The 25,965-nt window shown below is 55.8% G+C and overlaps 1 protein-coding gene across 3 annotated transcripts in view; it reads left to right on the top strand.

The window, feature by feature from the left end:
- The window catches only part of Suclg2 (succinate-CoA ligase GDP-forming subunit beta), a 181,312-nt gene that overhangs the window by 88,533 nt on the left and 66,814 nt on the right, over window positions 1-25,965 (top strand). For all 3 annotated transcript variants that reach the window (XM_078033631.1, XM_078033629.1, XM_078033630.1), the window contains exons 3-7: window positions 12,771-12,870; window positions 13,754-13,844; window positions 17,597-17,749; window positions 18,983-19,072; window positions 25,112-25,208. In XM_078033631.1, the coding sequence (XP_077889757.1) occupies window positions 12,771-12,870; window positions 13,754-13,844; window positions 17,597-17,749; window positions 18,983-19,072; window positions 25,112-25,208 (531 nt within the window). The remainder of the gene's footprint in view (window positions 1-12,770; window positions 12,871-13,753; window positions 13,845-17,596; window positions 17,750-18,982; window positions 19,073-25,111; window positions 25,209-25,965) is intronic.

Here is a 25,965-nt window from a genome sequence, read left to right as displayed (position 1 = left end):
CAGGAGGGTCCTGTCCACCAGCCAGGGTGCTGACCAGCCTACCCACACATAAATAAGAACAGGACGCATGCTTGTGGCAGGAGGGTCCTGTCCACTGGCCAGGGTGCTGGCCAGTCTACCCACACATAAATAAGAACAGGGTGCATGCTTGTGGCAGGAGGGTCCTGTCCATCAGCCAGGGTGCTGACCAGCCTCCAACACATGAATAAGAACAGGACACATGCTTGTGGCAGGAGGGTCCTGTCCATTGGCCAGGGTGCTGACCAGTCTACCCACACATAAATAAGAACAGGGTGCATGCTTGTGGCAAGAGGGTCCTGTCCACTAGCCAGGGTGCTGACCAGTCTACCCACACATAAATAAGAACAGGGTGCCTGCTTGTGGCAGGAGGGTCCTGTCCACTAGCCAGGGTGCTGACCAGCCTACCCACACATAAATAAGAACAGGGTGCCTGCTTGTGGCAGGAGGGTCCTGTCCACTAGCCAGGGTGCTGACCAGCCTACCCACACATAAATAAGAACAGGGTGCCTGCTTGTGGCAGGAGGGTCCTGTCCACTGGCCAGGGTGCTGCTTGACCCACACCAGCATCTGTCCGTGTGGGAGGAGCTGCAGAGCCGGGCTGCTCGGAAGGCATTGCACCCTGTCTCACATGATGAGAACGTCTGTGAGCCCAGTAATCACGGGCATGGGTCATTGATCACTTCTGAAGATGTCTGTGTGTTCTTTAAAACAAAAAAACAAAAACCCATTACTCCATTTCAGTTATAGGTAATGCCAGGGTTTGTTTGGACAGATTCGTGGACTGGCATGGAATGCTGTCCATTCCCGTTCAGTCCCACACCACCCTTTCCCTCCTTCCCCCCCTTCCCTGCCCTCTACTCCACCCACCTTTCTTCTATTTACATTTTCTCCTTTTTCCTCAGAGCCTATGGATGTCTTGAAGGTGAGGGTCACTGTGGTATATTCCAGAAGGTACAGAGGAAATAGCTCAGGTTCATTCCACGGTTCCTCCCCTTTCCCGTCCCTCCTTCAAAGTCAGTACTTGTAGATTCCCCTTCTGCTAAAGGGCACTGTGCCCTGTGGTCAGGGAGTGCCCGCTCTGCACCTGGCTGTTGGTGATGCTGGCGTGAGCAGGTGTCCTGGGGTGCTCCCCTGCACTTGGTAACCACAGCCCTGGGCAAGGTGATCACTGTTTGCTCTGACCTTGTTGGCAGGTGGGACGCTGACCGCCTGGGCAGAGCCGCTCGGCTGCTTGGTGGGGCGACACTGAGTTCCAGCCCAGGGCCGAAAGACCATAGCCCATGGCTGGTCCACTGTGCCCAGTGGCCTCCTCCTCCTTTGGGACGTATTCTAGGGGGATGGCGATCGTGGGTAGAACAGAGGAGGTGTTTCGATGGTTCTGCATGCACATCGCAGCCCTAGGTGCAGGAGGCACCTCAAGGGGACACCCCTCCTGTCCACCTGAGGAGTCCAGGCCTGGCTGGGCCTGAGTCTCAGAGGACAAAGCCTCACGTCACCCCTTGGACCAGGTCAGCCAGTTTGGAAAGGTGCAGATATGTGCCCTGGACCAGGGAAGGCCAGGGGGGTCTTTGGACCAGGGTCAGCTGTGAAGACAGGCAGCATTTTGTCCTTCCTCCTCTTCTTCAGTCTCACCCATGGTTGGAGAAAGTGGTGTGGAGCCCAGGACAGCTGGGTGGCTTCACCCTGTTGACTTCAGGCACCAGCTTCAATCTCAAATGTCACAAGTCAGTCATTTCCCCCACTCACAGATACATGTTCCTTGTGGTGAATTTGCAGTCAAAAAGAGGACTGTGTGTGGCCACCTCCTGCTGCCCGCCACCCTGGATGCCGTTCACCGCACTGCCTCAGCATGCATGTGGGGCGGCGGTACGTGCTGTCCTGTAGTGAGGACCCCCCTCAGCAGTGTGCCAGAGCTGTTCTCACCAGGAGAAAGAAGCACACGGTTCGTTTAAACCTGAAAATAGTTCTCTTCTGATTACAAAACCATTGTAAAGAACTCAGACAGTCAGGTGCGGTGGTCCACGCCTGTCATCCCAGCAGCCGGGGAGGCTGAGGCAGGAGGACCACAAGTTCAAAGCCAGCCTCGGCCACAGCAAGGTGCTAAGCAACTGGCTCTAAATAAAATACAGAATAGGGCTGGGGATATGGCTCAGTGGTCGAGTACCCCCGAGTTCAATCCCCGATACCCAGAGGATAAAAAAAAAAAAAAGAACACAGGTACCATCACACCTATGAAAAGGGGATAAAATCAGTCGAATCTCACTTCCGGTGATACCTCCTGTCCATGCGGGCTCTTTTTTCAGTTCAAACTTTAAAAAAGGCATTTATAACAGCATTTTCTAAACTTTGCAAAGCACTATAGGAGAAATATAGTAGCACTGTCCGCCCAGGGGTAGTGCTCCGTGGTAGCGGGCCCAGGCCTGGTCCTCTGCAGCACTGCAGGGAAGGCGTGCACAGCGCTGGTCCTGGCTCTGCTGGCTCTATGCAGGGTGCTGCCGTGGGCTCTAGTTCCCAGGTCACGAGGAGGGCTGAGGGCCTGGCTGGAACAGCCCCGCAGCCTCCTGTGTCATGGCTCCTCTGTGGCTCCCAGCCCTTCCTGGCTGGAGAACTCGCGGTGCTTCTGTGGGACACGTGCTCTTCTTCTGTCGACGGCTCCTGTCTCCTCTCCCGCCGGGCCTACTGGACACCGTTTCCCCTTCCCACTGTAGGGTGTGTGTCTGACTCAGGGCAGGACTGGGAAGGGAAACCCCGGGGTGCTCTACCGCCGAGCGGCACCCCTGGTCCTCTGTGGCTTTCATGTTGAGGCCGGATCTTGCTAAATCACCCAGGGTGGCCCTGAACTTGCCCTCCCCCTGTCTTGGCCTCCTAAGAGGCTGGGGTTGTAGGTGGGCATCCCCTGCTTGTTGTTCGTGTGTGTTGAACTGTTAATATTTTATGGTAGTTAGTTGTGTTTCCCCAGCAGACGTTCAGCCTCTGAATCGCAGTTGTCAGAAGGCAACGCATCCGTGTTCAGGGCAAACAGCCGTGGACAACTGCCTGCTTTTTATCTCACGCTTAAATTCTTTTTTATTTGCTTTTACGACAATAATTGCAAAAATACTAACTGCTGAAAAGATAGAATGCCCTGTCCATAACACCACTCACTCTCCCCGTGAGATCATTGATTTGATAATTTGGTTATTGTCTATTTAGACTTCGATGTAACTGCATAACCATTCACAGAAGTGTTTATTTTGGGGGGATGATAATGGTTGAGCTCCAGGTAGAGCTTACAGCATACGTGGACGTTTTCCAGTACTCATACCTACAGACAGGCTTGATCGTTATTTATGGCTGTCTAATCTTCTAGTGTTTTACCATGTGGATGCATGGACGGTATTTTTTCAGTCCTGTCCAAATGTTGATGGACAGTTAGATCGTTCACGTGGTGGTTCACACTGTATTGAGAAATCCTGATTTTAGTGGTTTGTTTCCATGCAAGTAGGGCTGGTCTACCAGAGGGCAGATGGACCTCCCTATTGTCCAGGGCCACCCCAGGCACTCTCAAATTGGCATGGGACAGGGGCTAGCTGTCCTCCTTGGGCTCAGGGATCTGCGAGGGAGTTGAATTCTGTGTGATTTCCCGGGGCCCTGTCTGGAGAATGAATCCTCCAGAGAGGATCTGAGCAGGTGAGGAGGGAGACAGCCGGGCAGCAGGGCTGGCCCTCTCAGGTGCGGGACTGAGCCGGGGGGTGACTGCAGCGGGTCCTCTGAGACCTGCTGACCTGCTGTGAATGGACTGCCTGTCCCCAGGGCAGTGGTACTGCTTTAGAACCCCTCTGCAGGGACCCACAGGAGGAGCTAAGGGACGTGGGCTGTGCTGTCCACTGTCTTGGCTCTTCTGCCAGGACGGCGATTCCCGGAATCCCCTTCCCAATGTGACTTTGGGTTGGTTGACCAGAAGAGGGGTTTGTGCAGGACGTGGATTGTGGACTTTGTCACCTGACACTCTCGTGGTCAGGGGGAGCCAGCTGTCTTCGCTCTGCTGACCAGCACAGAGCCAGCATGTGTCCACCTCGCTGCTCTGTGGCCATCGGAGGTGCTGCTCCTCTGTGTGGCTGGCTGGAGATGCTGTGACCCTGTTCCCTCTCAGCCCCTCCCTGTGTCAGCGTGTGGGCCTGTTCCCAACCTGTTTCCCGAGTGTCCAGACCGATGCGCTCTGTCAATGACTAAGTCACCTCTAGGTGTGACCTATAGAAGCACAGACTCCCCCTTTGGCCCGGGGCTCATTTTCCATGAGGAAAGCGGGTCCGCCAGAGGTGTGACTCCACCGCTGAATCGAGGCTGTGCTGATCCGTGAGGGTTGCGCCTGGCTCCGTCACTGTATGCTGACACACACCCCAGAGTGTCCGGATGAAGGAAATACTTGGGACAGGGTGGAACTGGTCGGACAGTGGGCTCCATCTGTCATTTAGATTTCAGACTTCAGGTGGGTGCCAGGTGCAGTGGCACCCACCTGTAATCCCGGTGACTCCAGAGGCTGAGACAGGAGGGTTTCAAGCTTGAGACCAGCCTCAGCAACTTAGGAAGGCCCTGAGCAGCTTGGTGATACCTGTCTCAGAACAATGCCTGGGGATGTAGCTCAGTGGAGGGGTGCCCCCGGGTTCAATGTCAAGCACCAAAAAGACACAAACAGACTTCAGCCGCGTGGGCTGGTATGTAGGTGAGTGTGGAGTGCTCAGCAGCATGTGCAAGTCCCTGGGTTCAGTCCCCAGCATGGCCACAATGACAGTAGACATCAGTGAAACTTAAGCTGGAGCAGTGGCCACCCCCGCCATCCTGGCTGCTTGAAGTCTGAGGCCGGAGGGTCATGAGTTTGAGACCAGCCTGGGCGAGACCCTGTCTCAAACCAACACGTGTGGGGGCTGTGACTCTGTGCAGGGCTCAGACCTACAGGTGCGCTGGGTTCCACGCCAGCGCAGCGAGACAGCAGCAGGACAGGCAGTGGAGAAGCTCAGGTGAAGCTGGTTGCTGTTTTGGGGAAGGAGCGCATTGTTCTGGGTGAGAACGCCTCCGTGGTAGGTCCCCTCTCGCCCTGGAGAAGATCCTGTCTCCGTCTTTTACCTCTGTCTGGAAACTGCTGCTTGAGTTACGTTCAGGTCCAGTCTGAGGGGGAGCGGTCCAGTGACAGCTGGGCACCCCCAGTACCACTCAGCCTAGGTGGGATGTCCGACTGCCTGACGTTCTGAGGCTGACGGGCTCCATAAAGCACGTTGGAAGTTGGACAGCCATTTCCTCAAAGGCGCCCTGCGTCCTGTTGGAAGAGTAGTCCCAGTGTCCAACATCCGGCAGCCCACAGGTGGAGTGCTCTGGATGTGTCAGGTGACAGCCCGCAGGTGGAGTGCTCTGGATGTGTCAGGTGGCAGCCCGCAGGTGGAGTGCTCTGGATGTGTCAGGTGGCAGCCCCCAGGTGGAGTGCTCTGGATGTGTCAGGTGGAGTGCTCTGGATGTGTCAGGTGGCAGCCCGCAGGTGGAGTGCTCTGGATGTGTCAGGTGGCAGCCCGCAGGTGGAGTGCTCTGGATGTGTCAGGTGGCAGCCCCCAGGTGGAGTGCTCTGGATGTGTCAGGTGGAGTGCTCTGGATGTGTCAGGTGGCAGCCCCCAGGTGGAGTGCTCTGGATGTGTCAGGTGGCAGCCCCCAGGTGGAGTGCTCTGGATGTGTCAGGTGGCAGCCCCCAGGTGGAGTGCTCTGGATGTGTCAGGTGGCAGCCCGCAGGTGGCGTGCTCTGGATGTGTCAGGTGGCAGCCCGCAGGTGGAGTGCTCTGGATGTGTCAGGTGGAGTGCTCTGGATGTGTCAGGTGGCAGCCCGCAGGTGGAGTGCTCTGGATGTGTCAGGTGGCAGCCCACAGGTGGAGTGCTCTGGATGTGTCAGGTGGAGTGCTCTGGATGTGTCAGGTGGCAGCCCGCAGGTGGAGTGCTCTGGTTGTGTCAGGTGGCAACCCGCAGGTGGAGTGCTCTGGATGTGTCAGGTGGCAGCCCGCAGGTGGAGTGCTCTGGATGTGTCAGGTGGAGTGCTCTGGATGTGTCAGGTGGCAGCCCGCAGGTGGAGTGCTCTGGATGTGTCAGGTGGCAGCCCGCAGGTGGAGTGCTCTGGATGTGTCAGGTGGCAGCCCCCAGGTGGAGTGCTCTGGATGTGTCAGGTGGAGTGCTCTGGATGTGTCAGGTGGCAGCCCGCAGGTGGAGTGCTCTGGATGTGTCAGGTGGCAGCCCGCAGGTGGAGTGCTCTGGATGTGTCAGGTGGCAGCCCCCAGGTGGAGTGCTCTGGATGTGTCAGGTGGAGTGCTCTGGATGTGTCAGGTGGCAGCCCCCAGGTGGAGTGCTCTGGATGTGTCAGGTGGCAGCCCCCAGGTGGAGTGCTCTGGATGTGTCAGGTGGCAGCCCCCAGGTGGAGTGCTCTGGATGTGTCAGGTGGCAGCCCGCAGGTGGCGTGCTCTGGATGTGTCAGGTGGCAGCCCGCAGGTGGAGTGCTCTGGATGTGTCAGGTGGAGTGCTCTGGATGTGTCAGGTGGCAGCCCGCAGGTGGAGTGCTCTGGTTGTGTCAGGTGGCAACCCGCAGGTGGAGTGCTCTGGATGTGTCAGGTGGCAGCCCGCAGGTGGCGTGCTCTGGATGTGTTAGGTGGCTCTGGTCCTGGGTTTGGTTCTAGGTCCTAATGGGAGTGCCTCAGGAGCTCCTGTGCCCTGTGAGGTCGGCCCTGGGTTCCCACTGGTGTCCCTGCGACTGTGTGTCCTGGTGAGAGCTCATCTTTCCATCAGGTCTTCTCCTGTCTCCTCTCCCTTCTGGTAATAGGTAAAATGAAACTGAAACACACCCCAACAGCCTGGAGCAGGAACTCTGACCCGCTGTGGCCATCAGCAGGTAGAAAACACGCTCTGCACTTCTGTTGAGGCTGATGTGCCATGGAAACCATGGTCCCGCCTGGATCCACTCAGGTGGATGACCGTGGTCACACCCTCTGGCGTGGTACCCGGTGTGCCGTGCTGTCATGTGCACTTAGGGAAGTTTGTTGGAAGAAAACGAAGCTGAGTGAAAGCCAACCCGGTTTTGCAAACCCTTGACTCATCCGTAACGTGTTCAATAGAGAAGAGTTGAAAACGACTTGTCGATGTTCTTGATGAACATTGCCAGACATTTACGGTGGTCCCCATTGTGGTTCAGAGCTGAGTCTCATGAACATTACTTTTCATAACTAGGTTTTCAGAATGCCATCTCTTAAAAAAAAAAAACAACCAAAACACTTCAATAAGGCTTGCCTAATTAAAAACGAATCTTATTTATTCTATTTAGGTTGTGCTTTTCTTGATGAATTTAACGTATATATATTTTTTTCTCTTTAGCATTGAAAGTGCTTCCAAGAACATTTGTTATCCAGCATGAGACTTGGGGGACTATAAAAATTGGCATGAAACTGCATTATAATTGGAATAACACTTGTGAAGAATGAGAGCAAAACATTTGCAAAGGAATTATTTTAATGCAGTTCATAAGAGTAAAATAATACCATGGGGTAGGGCATTGTGCAGGTTTCTTATGCTTCTGAATACTATTCTTTGCCTGTAATCAGAGCCTGTTTTTTTCTTTTCTTTTTCCTTTTCCCCTGGAGATTGAACCCACGGGAGCTCTACCACTGAGCCACATCCCCAGCCCTTTTTATTCTGTATTTTGAAAGTCTCACTAAACTGCCCAGGCTAGTCTCCAGGTTGCAGTCCTGCCTCAGCCTGTGAGACACTGCAACGATGAGACTGGGGACACAAAGGACAGTCAGTGTAGGTAGTAAATGATTGGGTTCCAACAGGGCGGTGCGGGCTGATCCAACGGGAAGGAAATCAAATGCTAACGTGCCCAAAGCCCTTCCCCTTCCTCCTCAACCTGTTGCCACGGTGACCTCCCTACAGGGAGTTGGAGGGGCTGTTAACTAATGCCTCCTGGGTGCCCCCTTCCTGCCCAGGACCACTCTACCTTTTGGCCCCCCTTGGGTCAGGTAGGCATGATCAGGGGAGAAGGGGGGTGTGAGAAGGAAGGAAATCTAAAATGCATACAAGGGGCAGGACACCTCCACTTCTTTGGATACTGGCTCTGGATCCCCTCTTCCTCCAGGAGCAGTCTGTCCCTGTTCCATCCTTTCCATAAAGCCTGCTTCCTGGGCTGGCCTGGGCACTGCTCCATGTTCAATCCTCACATCTGGGGAAAGGGGACTTGTCATCAGCAGTGTCAATACCAGCCCTGCGACCGTCTCACATATCTCTCTGAGTCTGTCAGATCTGTCTCACAGACTTTTCCTCCTCAAATGCATAAAACTTACATTCAGCTGGTTCCTGTCAAAGGAGTGTAAACCTGGCCAGGAGTACCTGTTGTCCATAGAGAGACTCAGGCAGAACGCACAGGGGACACTCGGAGGCAGCTGCTACAAGGGCGTCTGAACTTGTCCAGACCACAGTCCAGTGATGTGGTGGTCAATGCAGAGGGCCACCTGTTTCTATGGGAAGTCCCCTGCAGAAGTACCTCCCCCTTTAGCCTGTTACCTTAGAGTAGAGCTACATCATCTCATTTATTCAGAAAAAGGTTGAACTTCGTGTGTGAGGTATAGCTTTGTAATTCTGTTTCGGATGGGACAGGAGGAGAATATAAAAAAATAGAATAAACCTTCTGAGTTTTCTAAGAAATCAGATCTTTGAATAAAATGGAAAAGTGATGTTAGTGGAGGGACCTTGGGGAACACGGAATGAGGAGGCCAGTCACCTTTGAGTAGCACCTGAGCACCCGACCTGCGTTTCCTGTGATTAAACTCACCTGCCTGGCTGCTTGCTAGCTCCACTGGGTAGCATGTGAACTTGTGAATCCATGAACTTGGTTTGGGCCAAGCTGTGTGCTGCAGGTGTGCAGAGCTGGGTCTGGCTTGGGTGTGAGTTGCAGATGTGCAGAGGTGGATTGGTCCCGGGTGTGTTGCAGGTGTGCAGAGCTGGGTCTGGCCTGGGTGTGAGTTGTAGGTGTGCAGAGGTGGATTGTTCATGAGTGTGAGTTGCAGGTGTACAGAGCTGGGTCTGGCCTGGGTGTGAGTTGTAGGTGTGCAGAGGCGGATTGGTCGCAGGTGTGAGTTGCAGGTGTGCAGAGATGGGTCTGCCCGGGTGTGAATTGCAGGTATGCAGAGGTTGATTGTTCATGGGTGTGAGTTGCAGGTGTGCAGAGCTGGGTCTGGCCTGGGTGTGAGTTGCAGGTGTGCAGAGGTGGATTTGTCCTGGGTGTGAGTTGCAGATGTACAGAGGTGTATTGGTTTTGGGTGTGAGTTGCAGGTATCCAGAGAAGATTTGGCCTGGGTGTGAGTTGCAGATATACAGAGGTAGATTGGTCCCAGGTGTGAGTTGCAGGTGTGCAGAGCTGGGTCTGGCCTGGGTGTGAGTTGCAGATGTGCAGAGGTGTATTGGTCCTGGGTGTGAGTTGCAGATGTGCAGAGGCATTTTGGTCCTGGGTGTGAGTTGCAGGTGTGCAGAGCTGGGTCTGGCCTGGGTGTGAGTTGCAGGTGTGCAGAGCTGGGTCTGGCCTGGGTGTGAGTTGCAGGTGTGCAGAGCTGGGTCTGGCCTGGGTGTGTTAGCTGTATAGAGATGGGCTAGGGTTTTCCTTTCCCTCTTTTCTGGTTGACTTCCTTGTGTTGCTGAGCACAGTTCTGGTAGAAGGCTTGCCTAGCTTGCTGAAGGCCTTGGTTCTCGACCAGCACAGTTAAAACAAATCCATGTTGCTCTGCTTGTAGCTTCAGGCTGCAGAGGGCTGCTGGGCCTCTCCCGTGTGGCCCCCCGTCCTCCAGGATTGAGGTCCGGGGTTTCAAGGGCGATGGAGGACACTTTCTTAAGGTTAGACCACATGGATCGTGGGTGAGGTTGACCTGACACACCATCTGCCAGGCCTTCATTGGCCTTTTCTGGGTTCAGGTGTGCGGCTGGGCAGCCAGGAGACAGACGCAGCTACCCTTCAGCCTTCTGCAGGATCTCATGCGATCACAGTGAACGTCTTCCTGTGGGCCAGTTTGGGGTAATTCCTGAAAATACTTATGATGGCTGTGATTTCTTAATTGCTTTTTTAAGGTGCTAGGACTGAGCTAAGCACCATAGCCACTCTGTTACCTCGGTGTTGGTTATCATCACACCTTAGATTTGTTTAATGTGACCCTGTCCCAGACTGGCATGCCGCCTTTGTCTTTCTGAACCTCAGTCTCCTCCTCTTTACAGGGAAGGTGATGGGTGGGGTTGGAAGCTTTTCTGTCTGTGTTTTGTGCTGGGCATGGACCCCAGGGCCTCCTGAGCTGGGCCAGGGCTGCCCCCCTGAGCTGCCCCCCGCCCTGCCAAGCCCTTGCTCTGGCTTCTGTTCCTCCGTGCAGTATCCTACTATCTGTATACAGTATATCCTACTATCTGTATACGGTATATCCTACTATCTGTATACGGTATATCCTACTATCTGTATACGGTATATCCTACTATCTGTAAACGGTATATCCTACTATCTGTATACGGTATATCCTACTATCTGTATACGGTATATCCTACTATCTGTATACGGTATATCCTACTATCTGTATACGGTATATCCTACTATCTGTATACGGTATATCCTACTATCTGTATACGGTATATCCTACTATCTGTAAACGGTATATCCTACTATCTGTATACGGTATATCCTACTATCTGTATACGGTATATCCTACTATCTGTATACGGTATATCCTACTATCTGTATACGGTATATCCTACTATCTGTATACGGTATATCCTACTATCTGTATACGGTATATCCTACTATCTGTATACAGTATATCCTACTATCTGTATACAGTATATCCTACTATCTGTATACGGTATATCCTACTATCTGTATACGGTATATCCTACTATCTGTAAACGGTATATCCTACTATCTGTATACGGTATATCCTACTATCTGTATACGGTATATCCTACTATCTGTATACGGTATATCCTACTATCTGTATACGGTGTATCCTACTATCTGTATACGGTGTATCCTACTATCTGTATACGGTGTATCCTACTATCTGTATACGGTGTATCCTACTATCTGTATACGGTGTATCCTACTATCTGTATACGGTGTATCCTACTATCTGTATACGGTGTATCCTACTATCTGTATACGGTGTATCCTACTATCTGTATACGGTATATCCTACTATCTGTATACGGTATATCCTACTATCTGTATACAGTATCTGTGCAGCGGTTCCTTCTATCCCCTTCCTTTTCTCGTGCCTTTCAGGTCACGAGCAGAGACTGCAGTTCCTTTGCTCAGCTAGATGGGGGCCCGTTTGTCATGTGGGGCAGGACAGGTGATGTGGTGGTTCCCGTCCAGAGCAAGCTGTTGAGGACGAAGAGGACAGTGGAATGGCCTCCTGCTGAGGCCTCGAAGCTGGGGTGGCCCTGCCCAGTGCTTCCTGGTGTGTGGCCTCCCGTGGCTCCCCACCACCTTCTGGTAGAACCTCTGTAGATCCTCTCCTTCTGGCCCTCCTGGGCCTGTGTGCCTGTGGGGGACCACGCCAGGACTCAGCAGGGGAGGTGGCCAGCACAGAGGAGAGCTCAGCTTGCAGAGGGTAGCAGGTGCCAGGGAGTGTTAGGGTCTTGTTTGCTTTAATCGCCATCTCTGGAATCACCCTTTGAGTCTTCACAGTATTCAGAGGTCATAATTGATTAATTGGTCCAGGCATTGGTCTAATCACTTAGAAGAATTTTCAGGCTTGGGGGTGAAGTCTTGTCATGCACTACCTTGTTTAAGGCCGGATTGACCCGTGGGCTCTGAACCTGGGGTGCTGACTCAGAAAAGCTCACAGAGACGATTTTCTGATTTGGTTCTGACTCTAAACAAAGCTGACTCGGGAACACGGTGCCCGCTGTGGCCTAAAGATGCTGGCTGTTTGGCTGTTGGGCTTATTAAACGTACTTGGTTTGAAGGCGGCTTTTTGCTTATTTACTTATTTTAAATTCTCATGGTAGGGAGCGAGCTCGCCTGCTTGCTCCTTTGTTACTGGGCTGCTTCACATGGTCAGCGTCCCTCTAGGCCCTAAAGACGGAACTCCAGTCTAAAGGGCCACTTGGAGACAATGACTCTTTGTGTTGGGAGATGGATTTTCCACAACCTCGCTCCTCCTGGGACTTTTTTTACCTTTGCCAGTATTTAAAAAACATTGTTTGCTGTTCATTTCCGCCCCTTCCCCTGCCTTGCCCAGCCCAGTCAATATATAAGACAGTTTCCAGGGTGCAGTGTGAAGCAGCTCTGTCCGTCTGCAGGGCTGCTGCCTAGACCAGTCTTCCCTGGGCCATCTCCTGCATGGACAGGTCATTAGCGCCTCTGCCCAGCAGGTGGGTGCCTCGCCACACAGGAGTGTCGTCACACAGTAAAGCCAACACTGCCTGCTGGGCTTGGCCAGCATCTCCTGCACACCCAGGAGAGCAAGGGGGCAGGCGCCTAGCTTCCCCTTGGGGTGCTGGGGCGTGGGATGCTCGGGTGCGTGTCCTGGGCCAGCGGGCCTGGTGTCCAGGTACACTGCTGTCTGAAGTTTGCTGTTGCCTCTATTTTCAAAGTTGATCTGAGAGCACTTCACATCCAGTGGGAAGTCAGACACATGTCGATGCTGCTCTCCTTTCTGCTTATTGAAGAAGAGGAGGAGGAGGAGTTTAGCTGCCAACTCTGGACTTTTCTTTTTCAGATGCAAAAGAAATTGTTTTAAAAGCGCAAATCCTAGCGGGAGGAAGAGGAAAAGGAGTCTTCAACAGTGGTTTGAAAGGAGGCGTGCATCTCACAAAGGAGTAAGTGGAGGGCTCCTTCCTGTCCTGGCCAAGTCACTGGGAAGGAGGGATGGATGGGTGCAGGCGGGAGCAGTAGAGGAGCAGATTCCTGGGGGGTGGCAGGGGGCTCTGGCAGTGCTGCAGACGTCCTTCCGAGAATCCACGTCACCTGCACTCACAGAATCCGCTCACAGGATCTGTGGTTTTCTCACCCATATGCCACCTGCTTAGCATGGCAGAAAAAATCCTAAAAGGATTTTTGTTCCCTAACTGGTGGAAGTGACCTTCCTCTGGACAGTGGTGTTGCTAGTCCTGGCCGTGATGGCACTGCAGGTGAGTTGCTGTCCTGCTCAGGAGCCCTCAGGGGTGCCCGTGCCTGCTGCATCAGCTGCCTCCGTGGCAGTCCTGCCTGCTGTCCTGCGAGCCTGGCTTGGTAACGTCCCCTTCCAGCACCGAACGCTTTCCCCCCTGTTCCTGTCCCACACCCCGTTCGTATGAAGACCATATTCATTGTTGCCTGTGGTCAGTGTCCTCTTCCCTGTTCCTCTCTAATAGTTCACAAATTGCCCACCGTCGAGGACCTGTGCAAACTTTACATGACCTCTTATGCATCTCAGACTGGTGCTCACGGGGACTGTCCGTGCAGCAGGAGGGGACAGGGGTCAGAAAGCGCTTCTGTTTCACTCAGGTTTGCCCTTACCTCGTGCTCTCTGTGTGCCTCTAGTGCAGTGCGAAGCCCGTGGCGTATGGGTGGAGAGACTAGGGATTCTGTGAGTGGATGCACAGTGGACTCGACGGTGCACAGTGGACCCTGGGCAGGGTGGACGTGAGGGTGAATGGACTCTGCTGTGTGGTGCTGTTCCACAGACGTGGATTTCATTTTCTCCCTTTTCCTCCCTCGTAGCCCTAAAGTTGTGGGACAGCTGGCCAAACAGATGATCGGGTACAACCTAGCAACAAAGCAAACCTCCAAGGAAGGTGTGAAAGTCAACAAGGTAACGAGGTCCTCCTGATGCCTGCGTCAGCGGCAGAGCCCCACCTCGGTGCACACGCTGGGGGAGCCCTGCTCTCTGGCAGGAGCGCAGTGCCTTCTGGAGCTCGGTGACCCTGCTGTGTCCCTGAGGAGGGAAGAGGCCCCTCTAACCTGGTCTTGTTCTTTACCCTGGGCCAGTAGCCGCATCAGTTGCTCGGAGTCTGAGCCTGGTTTTCCTGGGCAGGACCTGGGTGTTCTGCTCAGCGCTGGAAGGGCAGAGAGGGACGGCCTCGGGCTGGCGAGCAATGCGCTCCCACCCTCACCTGGGTATCCTGAGGGCCTGCCCCCTTATTCTTCAGGCGTCCACCTTGAGGTCATGGCCATTTCCAGCTTCCCTCTTGCTGGGGTCTGTTGTATCATGGCATCTGCTGGGGCAGCCAGGGCTTTGCGTGCCTGCAGGAACACACCTCAGAAGAGAAAGCCCAGGAAGGCAGCGTGCCTCCGCCCCGTGGACGGGTGCACTGCAGGGCCGGGGCCAGCCCCACTGTCCTGCCCATGTCCTCCCCTGGCCATCTCCCTCAGGCAGGTGTGGGAACCAGTCCCCTGCCCACAGCACCCAGTGCAAAGCAGACAGGGAGCACCCAGCTGGCTCAGGGCAGCTGCCGAGGACGTGAACCCGGTGGCCTCTCCCGGCCCTGGCCCTGTGCGTGGCAGGCCCATCCTGACCGTGGATGGGGGCCTGCTTGGTGGGGAGCAGCTGTCCCTTCTGTGTCAAGCCTGATGGCCCGTCATCGTGCTGTATTTGGGGACGCTCGTGGGGTGTGTTCCGTGTTGACTTTCAGAGATTTTTAGAAACTTTTTGACGTGCCTAAAGAAGATACCCAGGCAGTTCTTAGTGTGTCAAGGGTGGTCTGTCCCAGCACAGAGGACCCTGAGCTTGGGGACAGCACGGTGACTATAGCCACCAACAGCATGCCTTTCTGCAGGTCGAGGGGCAAGAGCCAGCCAGGGTGGGCCTGCCCCACTGTGCTGCCCTGAGGGTGCTCCCTACCTCCTCCCGGCTGGTTCTACAGAGCTCCCCGCGGCCTTGAAATCTGATGTGAGCATTTCCTCCCACCCACTCAGACTTTGCAGAGGGCATAGTGCGTATTTTTATTGGTAGGAACTTGTTGTTTTACGTGGGCACATGGGATTCTTAGATTAGTGTTTGTGAGAGTTTTAAAAGCACATAAAAGTGCCCAGAGCAGATTCACACTCTGTCGAGGTGGCGTTCTGCACAGACTTCGCTTGTAGATCAGTTCCTGAAGTACTAGCGATCAGCCCATCCTTGTAGGTGGGGTCGTTGCTGCTATACTACTAGAGTGATTCGTCTTGTTTATTCTTTATTTTTCTAAACTCTTATTTTTTAGTGGTAGTGGGCACCATACTTTTATGTCATCTTTATGTGGTGCTGAGGATCAAACTCAGTGCTTCACGCCTGCAAGTTCTCTACCTCGGAGCCACAACCCCCCAGCCCAGAGTGATTTATTTTTGACAAGTCCCGCGCCCCCGCCACACCCTACACTGGCAAAGTGATTAACAAGGTGAAAAATTCTGACCATTCAAAAGGACAAAGCAGAGTCAGAGTTCCCTGTGTTCTCCCCTGAGACGTGATTGCCAAATGCTGTTTTGGTCCTTTCCTGGTGTGAACTGTCCTCACACCCTAGAGCAGCTCACGGACCCCAGCACCCATCTCCACGGGAGTGGAGAATCCGCCCTGTCCTTCTGGTGGGGTGCAGGTTCCAGGGAACCGGGCGGTGGGTATTTAACCATGGGGGGTCACTTGTTTGGAGGGTCCCTAGTGCAAGTTCTGGAAGCTCTTATGTGAGTGGAGGCCCGGGCATCTCCTTCCCCGGGTCTGTCTGTTCACAGTCAGCAGAGAGACTCCTTAGAGAGTCCCAGGCTGGTCCAGCCTTGGGTTTGCTGCATGCTGAGTCCACTGCCTCTTCCTGACCCATCAGCGGCTGAGAAGCCAGGGAGCCCAGCTGGCCTCAGGGGTTGGAGCCACTGGGTACTCACCCTGCGGCTGGGTGGGATTTCCTGAGAAGACTCCGGGGGCCCTGGGATGAGACCCTGCGGTTTGGCTGTGTGGCTCAGTGGTGTGTGCTCTGCATCCTGGTGTGCGGGGCATGGCAGTGGCCTTGGGACCCAGCCGTTGAACTGTGCTTCACAGTCCTGTCCCCGAGAGTTTCCACACAGGTACTCCTCTGCCGGGCACGCTTGGAGGAGCAGGGTGTTAAAATCAAAGGAAAAACGCAGATTCCTTGGTCGAGCAGAGCCAAGAGAGGACGTTTTCATACGGGGACTCCAGAATGACCGCCTAAGCCCATAGCCACCTTCTCATAACTCAGGAGGGCGGTCTCCCCGGGCTTCTGCTGGGACGAGGGTTTGCAGAGGGCCTCGGCTCTCCCTAAATGATCCCTGAAGCTCTCTGTCACCCTGAGTCCCAGGGATGGCAGCTTAGCATCCCAAACTGTTCTTTGCGTGAAGTCTTTCCATCGTCTCTTGCTAAAAGCACCCTTGTCCTGGGGACACTTTCCTGAGGCCCTTTCTCGACAGCGAGAGCTGCGTGACACAGCGAGAGGTGTCTGCACAAGGAGACGTCGGGTGGAGTGCAGGGGGCAGCTGTCAGCATTCCACAAGATGAAGTGGGGGACTAAGGGACACCCCAAGAACAGCAGTGTGGTGTTGCTGCTGAGAACAGCCCCCGGGGTCACTCAGCGCCAAGTGACCGGAAGTCACGCCGCCCACCCCACAGGCTCCTTTTGCATTTTGTGTCCACGGAATCTCTTCCAGTGGCTCGCCCATCCCCTAGAGAAGTGCTTAGAGAAATAATTGTCTTAATTTGTTAAAATGCTTGTCCTGACGTTGATGCGCAGAGGTGAACTTCCTGTCACTTCTGTGGACCACAGGTGGCAAAGAAAGCCCAGAGCCACACGCCCTTGCTGTCGGCGTCCCGCCTCCCCTCAGGAGAGCTTCTGAGGGTCTGCGTTTCCAGTGGCCCCCAGGAGAACCGGCCCTGAGGGAGGGCTTGACTGGCCGTGACTGGCCGTTTTTTAATTTTAGTTTTTTTTGGAGGTACCAGGGATTGAACTCAGGGGCACTGACGACTGAGCCCTATTTTGTGTTTTAATTAGAGACAGGGTCTCCCTGAGTTGCTTAGCGTCTCACCATTGCTGAGGCTGGCTTTGAACTTGTGATCCTCCTGCCTCAGCCTCCGGAGCCGCTGGGATGACAGCCGTGTGCCACCGCGCCTGGCTCTTGTATAGGCTTTTGATCTCCATTTTTGAACCATCAAGTGTAAATTGAAAGAAAGTATAAAATGAAATAAAACACAGTGACCCCAGGGACAGAAGCGTCTAAACGTGGGGCAGCAGATACACTGTAAAAGAGCCTTTCCGTGGCAATCAGATGTGGCTTTCCACCAGGAGGCCCGAGCAGAGCCCGGGTGGAGAGGCACGGACCGTTCACACGCGATTAAGACAGCGCTGCTTCCCCGGGTTCTTCTTAGTGGCAGGATTTCTCAGGGAAAGCGAAAAAGGGAGATCCTTGACGCAGACCAGAAACCTGTCCCCTGAACAAGTTGGCAGATCAGTAAGGGGACGGCAGGGGGCTCCAGAGAGCAGACGCTCCGGCGCCCGAGAGCGGCCAGTTTGACCTGGGCAGCAGCGTGTCCAGGTCCCAGGCGGAAGCTGCTCGAAGCTGCTCGCGTCTGACTTTCCCGCCCGTGTGCAGGTGATGGTTGCTGAAGCCCTGGACATCTCGAGGGAAACCTACCTGGCAATTCTGATGGACCGGTCCTGCAACGGCCCCGTGCTGGTGGGCAGCCCCCAGGGGGGCGTTGACATTGAAGAGGTGGCGGCTTCCAATCCAGAGCTGATTTTTAAGGTACGCTTAATGGCCTGGCCATGCCTGTTCACGGACTGTTACGATAGACGCCGACAGACGTCCACCTCCTGGGTCAGCTCTGCCCCAGGTGGCCCTGCCGGGCACACACGCTCTCCCGGGACACCGGCCTGACCTGGATGGCCATGAGTCAAGCAGATCCTTCCAAGCTCCAGTGCTGTCTTCTCCTTCCTGTGCTGGGATCCTTGTCCCTTTTATTGGTCTGGAGATTAATTTCAGTCAAGAGATCCGCAGCCAGATCTTCAGAGTGAGCGAGCTTTTCACCAGCTCTAAGCCTCGCTTTTTAAATCAGCGAAATAAAATGGGGTAACTTCTACCCCATGAGACTGTGGGCGTTGTGTGGGGTGAGGGCCCTGCACTGCCTCTCAGCCCACCTCAGCTACAGAAGAAAACCTAGACCCATAAACCCACTTTTCATGTGGGTTCTCGGGGTCAAGGCCACGTGAAAAACCTGTAGCAGAAGGTTCATCATTTCTTTTAGAAAATGATTTTCCCCTTTGGGAAGGGGAAATTTTGTTTCCCGAACCTCTTGGGCTGTGTAACGTACTCACACTCTGGTCATAGTTGTTAAAATACTCGGCTAATATGGCGCACGTAGGTAACTGCCTTGGACGTTGGGGACTTCACCCACGGGCTTGCCAGTAACACCCGGCCATCCCCAAGTTCACGGGATCTGAACCAGTCCCCTTTACAGGAAGGAGACATGAAGTAGCGGGCCCCGGAAGTGCTTATTTTTGTGGGGGGAATGGCAGTGTGTAGGGTGAAGTGTCATTAAAAGTTTCCATCATCGGTGCAGTGTTTTAACTCCGAGATAACGCTGAGCCCGCGAAGGACACCTCTGACCGTCACCGCAGCGGGAGGCAGGAAAGCCCCGCTTTGGAAGCCTTCCAAAAGATGTCATAAAAATTAACTGACTCAATATTCATCAGTGCCATCTGTGTAGTAATTAGAAGCGAAAACTGGCGCTGGCCCATGCTGTCGGCAGGCGGCCTGGAAGGATGATATAGTTTTTGGAAGGGCCGTTCCTCAGACGGCCTGCTAATTAAAACACACCCTATAGGCAGCTGCAGCCCTGAGCCGGGAGCTCTGGAAAGGAGCGCTCTCTAATTACTCATTTGCAAATAAATACTAAGCGCTTTCTTTTTTTTTGGGGGGGGGGTTGTAAATCTTCTCACTTGACTGTCTGAATTTGTTCATTTGATCTATTTGGACTAGGAGCAAATCGACATTTTTGAAGGGATAAAGGACAGCCAAGCCCAGCGGATGGCCGAGAACCTGGGCTTCGTGGGACCCCTGAGGAACCAGGTAGGCGAGCCACGGGAGGGTGGCGTGTGCGCCCTGCTCAGGGGGCCCTCGGGACCTCCTTCCCTGCCTGATGTTGTGACTGCCCGGAGGAGGATGTCCTGGTGTCTCCCAGGAGGATGTCCTGCCGGTGTCTGTGTGAACCTGTGGGTGTGGCATGCCACACGTGGGCACACGCCTCACTGCTGGTCCTGCCACCTGCACGGCGTCCAGTCTGGCCTGTCCATTCCATCTGTGCCATGGGGTGGTGGCTGCCGCCTGGGGTTGTGGGGTGCAGCGTGGTGGGAGACGGTGCTCATCATAGTCCTCCGTAGAGTCAGTCCCCGGGCAGGGTGGAGCTCCGTGGTGGAGTGCCCACCTCCAGTGCAAGGCTGGGGCTCCGTCCCTGCTCCTACAGATGCCGGTCAGTGGTGGTCGCTGTTAATAGCACCCGCTGCCCCAACACCTGCCGTCCTTGTGAAGCTCGGCAGCACGTGGGCTGGATATTGGTAGCAGGAGGGCGGTCTTAGGAGGATCCGCTGAAAACCTGGTGAGACGTTAGGATGGATGCTGCTACAGTAGCAGTTACCTACCCGCAAGTCACTAAAGTAGGCACAGTCACGATATCCGCTGGCCTCAAAGACAGCACTTGTCCCCAGAGCAATGAGGGCTGGAGTCTGTGTGAGCCGCCCCTGGCGCCCTGCCTCTGGTCCAGCCCATGAAGCCTGACGTGGCGTTAGGTGGACAAGCTTCTCTGTCCCACCCAAGACATAAGAAGTGGGGGACCTCTCCCTCCCCCGTCACCAGAGGCCACCCTAATACCAGGTCGTCTGTGCCCATGGCCTGGCGCCATGTCATTGCAGTGCCGTTGTCCCTCCAAGGAGGACTTGTCCAGGCCCCAGGACAGCAAAGTCTGGCCGAGCTCACACTCCTGGAAGGCGGCGTGGTGTTTGAAGGCAGGAGTGACAGAGTGGAAGGAGACCCTAATAGACACGTGGGTTTCATGAAGGAAGGTGGCACTTACTGAAACACAAGTGGATGCCTGGGAAACCTCGAGAACCAAGATGGCAGAAGGGCCCAGGACCTCCTGGGAGTGACCCTCGGGAGGAGAGGAGGGACAAGTGTCAGAGCCGGTGAGCTGATGGCCGCTCCTGGCCCTGCCGAGGCTGCCAGGAAGCGCCTGCTGGAGGGAGACGCTGGAAAGTTCCGGGTGTGTGCTGAAGTTGGGGTCACTCTCTTGGGATGAGGCTTCCAGGCTCCTGCCACCCGCTGGACACTCAGGGCTCCTGTGCAGCTGGTCACTGACCACACCTCTGCCTCATAGCCCCTTTGATGGTGCCCTTGGTGGCAGGCACCAGGGCTGTCTGCCTCCTTGGCCTCCCCTGCCTGTCCGCGCTTGGCCTGCCCATGGGGAGTCCCCGTTGCCAGAGCCAGCCCTTGCCCACAGCAGGGGCTCTGACCATCTGGCTCACTGCTGGGTGACCTGCAGCCCACAGACTGCTGGGCACCGTGTTGGCTGCCCCGGGAGCACTGCCGTGTGTGGGCACAGCCAGGGCTAGGTGTCCAGGCCTGTCCCTCTGGAGAACTCCAAGGTGGTCAGCGGGAGGGGCCTTAGGCATGAATCTGGGGTGGGCCAGCCCTGCTGACCTGTGTCCAGAGCTGGGGCTGAGCAGTGGGGAGCCTGCAGAAGGCAGCCCAGCAGGAAGCACACCCTGGTCACCCTGCCCGGCTCTTGAGAGAGGAAGCCGGTCCACGGGCCTCAGCGGTGCGATCTCACATTCCGGAAACATGCCAGCCTGCGCTGGTCAGGCAGGGCCTCACAGGACACAGGGTCACCCCTTCACCAGCTCTGTGTGGGGATCCGTCCAGGAGAGCAAGACCGATTGCCATTGCCACTGCCTGCAAAGGCCCAGGCTCCTGCTTTCTCAGCTGCTGGTGCCAACACTGGGGTGTGCTCTCTGAGCCCTGGGAACAGACCGGGAGGAGTCAGACTGCTGGCAGAAGGCCCGGGGACGGGAGGAGGGAGGGTGGAGGCTGACCTCAGTTGGGAGCTGCTGGGTTTGTGCGTCCAGGGACACCCAGAAGGAGGGACACGTGTGCAGGTGCCCAGGGAGGCCATGTGCAGAGCCGCGGGTGGGTCTGGGCATCCTAGTTCCGCCTGCTTTCTCCAGCCGGCAGGTCACTGGGCCGTGCCAGGGAGGCAGGTGCACCGACGGCCAGGGTTGAGATCACAGAGCCCCTAGTGGCCATCGGTCACCAGTCCTGCCTCAGGAAAGGTGATGGGGAGCCCACAGATCCAGTGTGACCTTGAAGGCCACTCAGTTCTCGTCTGGGGCGCTGCTTGGGCATCTGCAGACCCCTCCTTCATGAGAGAATGACATGAAGTGACTGTCTGATAGCTCTACCTCTGTTTTCCCGTGATGCATGCCCCTTGCCTCCGAACGGTGGTTTATTGAGAATAACAAAAATAAAGATGATGTCTTGCCTTGTAAATCTGCTAGATATCTGTCCCTGCCGAAAATTCACTTTGGCAAAAACTTGTTGGCAAAGCTGAAACCACGGGAAGCTGGATGTGAGTAGACACAGACCAGTTTCTCAAGCGTGTCGTCACCACCCTGCAGCGGACCCCTGTCCCAGAGGGTGCCCCGCACCCCCCCACCACCCCTGCAGTGGACCCCTGTCCCAGAGGGTGCCCTGCACCCCCCCTCACCACCCCTGCAGTGGACCCCTGTCCCAGAGGGTGCCCTGCACCCCCCACCACCCTGCAGTGGACCCCTGTCCCAGAGGGTGCCCTGCAGCCCCCCACCACCCCTGCAGTGGACCCCTGTCCCAGAGGGTGCCCTGCACCCCCCACCACCCTGCAGTGGATCCCTGTCCCAGAGGGTGCCCCACACCCCCCCACCACCCTGCAGTGGATCCCTGTCCCAGAGGGTGCCCCGCAGCCCCCCACCACCCTGCAGTGGATCCCTGTCCCAGAGGGTGCCCCGCAGCCCCCCACCACCCTGCAGTGGATCCCTGTCCCAGAGGGTGCCCCGCAGCCCCCCACCACCCTGCAGTGGATCCCTGTCCCAGAGGGTGCCCCGCAGCCCCCCACCACCCTGCAGTGGACCCCTGTCCCAGAGGGTGCCCTGCATCCCCCACCACTCCTGCAGTGGACCCCTGTCCCAGAGGGTGCCCCGCACCCCCCCACCACCCTGCAGTGGATCCCTGTCCCAGAGGGTGCCCCGCAGCCCCCCACCACCCTGCAGTGGATCCCTGTCCCAGAGGGTGCCCCGCAGCCCCCCACCACCCCTGCAGTAGACCCCTGTCCCAGAGGGTGCCCCACACCCCCTCACCACCCCTGCAGTGGATCCCTGTCCCAGAGGGTGCCCCACAGCCCCCCACCACCCCTGCAGTGGACCCCTGTCTCAGAGGGTGCCCCGCACCCCCTCACCACCCCTGCAGTGGATCCCTGTCCCAGAGGGTGCCCCGCACCCCCTCACCACCCCTGCAGTGGACCCCTGTCCCAGAGGGTGCCCCGCAGCCCCCCACCACCCCTGCAGTGGATCCCTGTCCCAGAGGGTGCCCCGCACCCCCCCACCACCCTGCAGTGGATCCCTGTCCCAGAGGGTGCCCCGCAGCCCCCCACCACCCTGCAGTGGATCCCTGTCCCAGAGGGTGCCCCGCAGCCCCCCACCACCCCTGCAGTAGACCCCTGTCCCAGAGGGTGCCCCACACCCCCTCACCACCCCTGCAGTGGATCCCTGTCCCAGAGGGTGCCCCACAGCCCCCCACCACCCCTGCAGTGGACCCCTGTCTCAGAGGGTGCCCCACACCCCCCCACCACCCCTGCAGTGGATCCCTGTCCCAGAGGGTGCCCTGCACCCCCCACCACCCCTGCAGTGAACCCCTGTCCCAGAAAGGTACGCTGCTGCAAGACTTGGTGAGGTTTCCCTTGGAGTGTATTTGGTTTTAGGGGTTTAAATTTTAAATTGCTCAGCCATCAGCCTTCACGTAGTGTGCATTGGTAGCGCAGGGAAGACACACTCTTCTGCATGTGGTGGTTTGGAACTTGGAAGGTGGACGCAGTCTTAACTGACCACACCTTCACCTGCATACAGGCGGTTTCTTCCACGGGCGTGCAGCTCATTTCTAGACTTTTGAACATGAGGAAGCAGGGGAACTGGCTCACCTGGCTGTGCACCCCGCATCCCCGTCGTCACCCCTGCTCACGCTGACTGCCATCTGTGGTCCCCCTCGCGGACCCCACCATGGAGGTGTGTCAGCCCAGCTCACGGCGTGTGACAACCCAGGTCACCCAGCCCCAAACCTGTGCTGTGGATCCTAGCAGTGGCCTTAGTGGCTGAGTCCCAGGCTTCATGTCAGGTGAACAGAGGCTTGAGGGGCCCTGAAGCCACAGACAGGGGTGCCCCTGTGACCAGCAGAGGGAGCCCGTGTGGCAACCCCATGGAGGCGGGTTTAGCCTTCAGTGGAAGGTTCTGACCCATGCAGAGGTCATGCTTAGAAGTAAGCCAGTCCCTACAGGAGTCTGCCACGTGAGTCCATGGACATGAGGGGCCCAGAGGGGTCCGCATCACAGAGACGGGGCCGTGGCCACCGGGTCCAGGGGGAACGGTGGCTGGGAGCTGGTCGGTGGGTGTGTCAGTACACTCGTGTCCCTCTAAGGAAAAGCCTGGGCTGTGAAGGCTGTAAGGAGGGGCTCATCTGGGCTGATGGTTCTGGCCCGAGGTCCAGGGGTCATCTCTGAGGACCTTCTTGCTGGCAGAGTCCAGAGGTGTTGCTTGGCGTCACGTGGCAAGGGGCAGGGAGCGCGTGCGGGTCCTGGGTCTCTCCCTCTTCTCCCCGAGACCAGGATTCCATGCTGGGCCTCCACCTCGGTGACCACCCAGAGCCCAGCTCTGCGCCAGCGTCAGGTGAAGCTCCAGCCCTCTCGACACCTAGTGTGGCCCCACGCCCCACCAGGATTCCTCGGGGACAGAGCGTGTCCTCACCACACATTCCACCCGCATGTGGGGAGTTGGTGGGAGAGAGGGTGCCCGGCAGCGTGGATGTGACTGACGGGGGTCAGTGGCACCCACGTCCACCTAACTGTGGCCACAGCGGTGAACTTTGTGTGCTGTGTGTTCCACCACAGGTTTTTACAAAAGGTACTTTTGACAAGCTGGGGTAAGATGTGGAAGGGCCAACAGGTGCCCAAGAGCAAAGAATGCAGGCTGGCACTAAGAGCAGAGAGTGGCCAGGGGGTGCCCTGGCTGGGGACTAACGACGCCCAGGACGGGTGGTGACCACCCTTGACCACAATGGCACCGTCTGCGTGTGGTGTGGGGGCTGTCGAGGGTGAGCCCTGCTCCTCCACCGCGTCCCCCACGTCTGGCCCCCTGGATGTTAGCTGCAGGACCAGGCAGGGGGTGAGCACCAGCTGAGAAGAGGGGAAGAGAGGGAATTTTAAACATGCGGGGGGAAGTGAAGCCAGGGCCGTATCAGGGGAAACAGGAACATCTCTGCCCTTTGTGGTGGGTGGCGTCAGGACCAACAGTCGATTTGGAAGGCATGTTGGGACCGGGCTGTTTAAGATTTCATCTTCCTGACTTGCAACAATTTCCATTAGACACTTAGAAATTGTATTTCACAGAGTGCGGTGTGGATGGATGACTATCATGGTGTTCTCACTCCTGTGTAACAGGAAACAGTCATCCTGGCTCGCAATCACTGCAGACTGACTTAAATAGAGCCTGTCTGTTAATGATTGCCGCGTCTACAGTGGTCCTCCTTGTTTGAAAGGGACATGATCATTTGCAAGAAGATTAATCGTGTTTTCTAATGGCACTGAAAATGTCTTGTGTTCCTGATAATAGTCTCTTCTGACGTCTGCAGGAAAGTTGAGCAATTCCTTCTAAGGAAAAGCAGTAGAAATTAAAATAATCATGCTTTTCCATTTTTCTCTTCAAAGACCTAACCAAAAATGAAGACATAATTCGCTGTCTTTAAGGTCTCGCTAATCGAGAAAAATACGTTTTCTTTCACGGCTTTGGAAGTAATTCTGTTTCCCTTGCTCACGTTTAGGCGGCAGACCAGATTAAGAAGCTGTACAACCTCTTCCTGAAGATCGATGCCACTCAGGTGGAAGTGAACCCCTTTGGCGAGACTCCCGAAGGACAAGGTAAAAAACACGAGAAGTGAATGTGTTGTGATTATTTATGTAAACTATAAATTGAATTCCACCAGGGCTACGGCAGCCCCTCTGCATCCAGCTCCTGAAGCCGTAGGACGTCTGCGGGGTTTCACATGCACCCCTGCCCAGCTCAGCACTTCAGCACTCACATTGTTTGCAGGCACATGGAGAGCCCTGGAGGAAGCTGCTTGTTTGACTTTGAAACATGTGTGTACCCCCACACAGACACTGCCACGCATGCTGGCACTCACCCATACATATGCACTCACGGACACACGCATCCACATGTGCACACACACGCACGTGCAGACGCGTGCAGACACCCTGCACGTACAGACATGCACACAGGCATCTCCAGGCCTGTTGCTGCTGCGTCTCGTGAGGGGATCCCGGTGGGGATGGGAGCTTTGCTCTGTGTGTAGTGAATGCACCTGCTGTTCCAAGACCAGAACTTCTGAAGCTCTGTTTCCCCTAAGCCTGGGTATGATTCCCTGGTGTCCCAGGCTGACGTGCATCGGGGTGGAGCCCTGCCACTCTGCAGCTGAGCTTCCTCACACTACCTGCTTCAGGGTTTCTGCTTAGAGTAGGAAGTGGCACTTCTGAGGGGCAGGTCTCCTACCCACCAAGTACTGAGGAGCATAAGTAGCTGTTTTATGGGTGGGCATCTGCCCTTGTGCCGTGTGTCCTGCCTACACTTAGGGTCTGGTCAGTGCTGGCTGATTTGGTAGCAGAGGCTTGTGACTGT

Source organism: Ictidomys tridecemlineatus, chromosome 16 (genome assembly GCF_052094955.1).
Source record: "Ictidomys tridecemlineatus isolate mIctTri1 chromosome 16, mIctTri1.hap1, whole genome shotgun sequence".
Taxonomy (NCBI): Eukaryota; Metazoa; Chordata; class Mammalia; order Rodentia; family Sciuridae; genus Ictidomys; species Ictidomys tridecemlineatus.
Note: the sequence above shows the minus strand (reverse complement) of the source record. Positions and strands in the feature narration are given on the sequence as shown.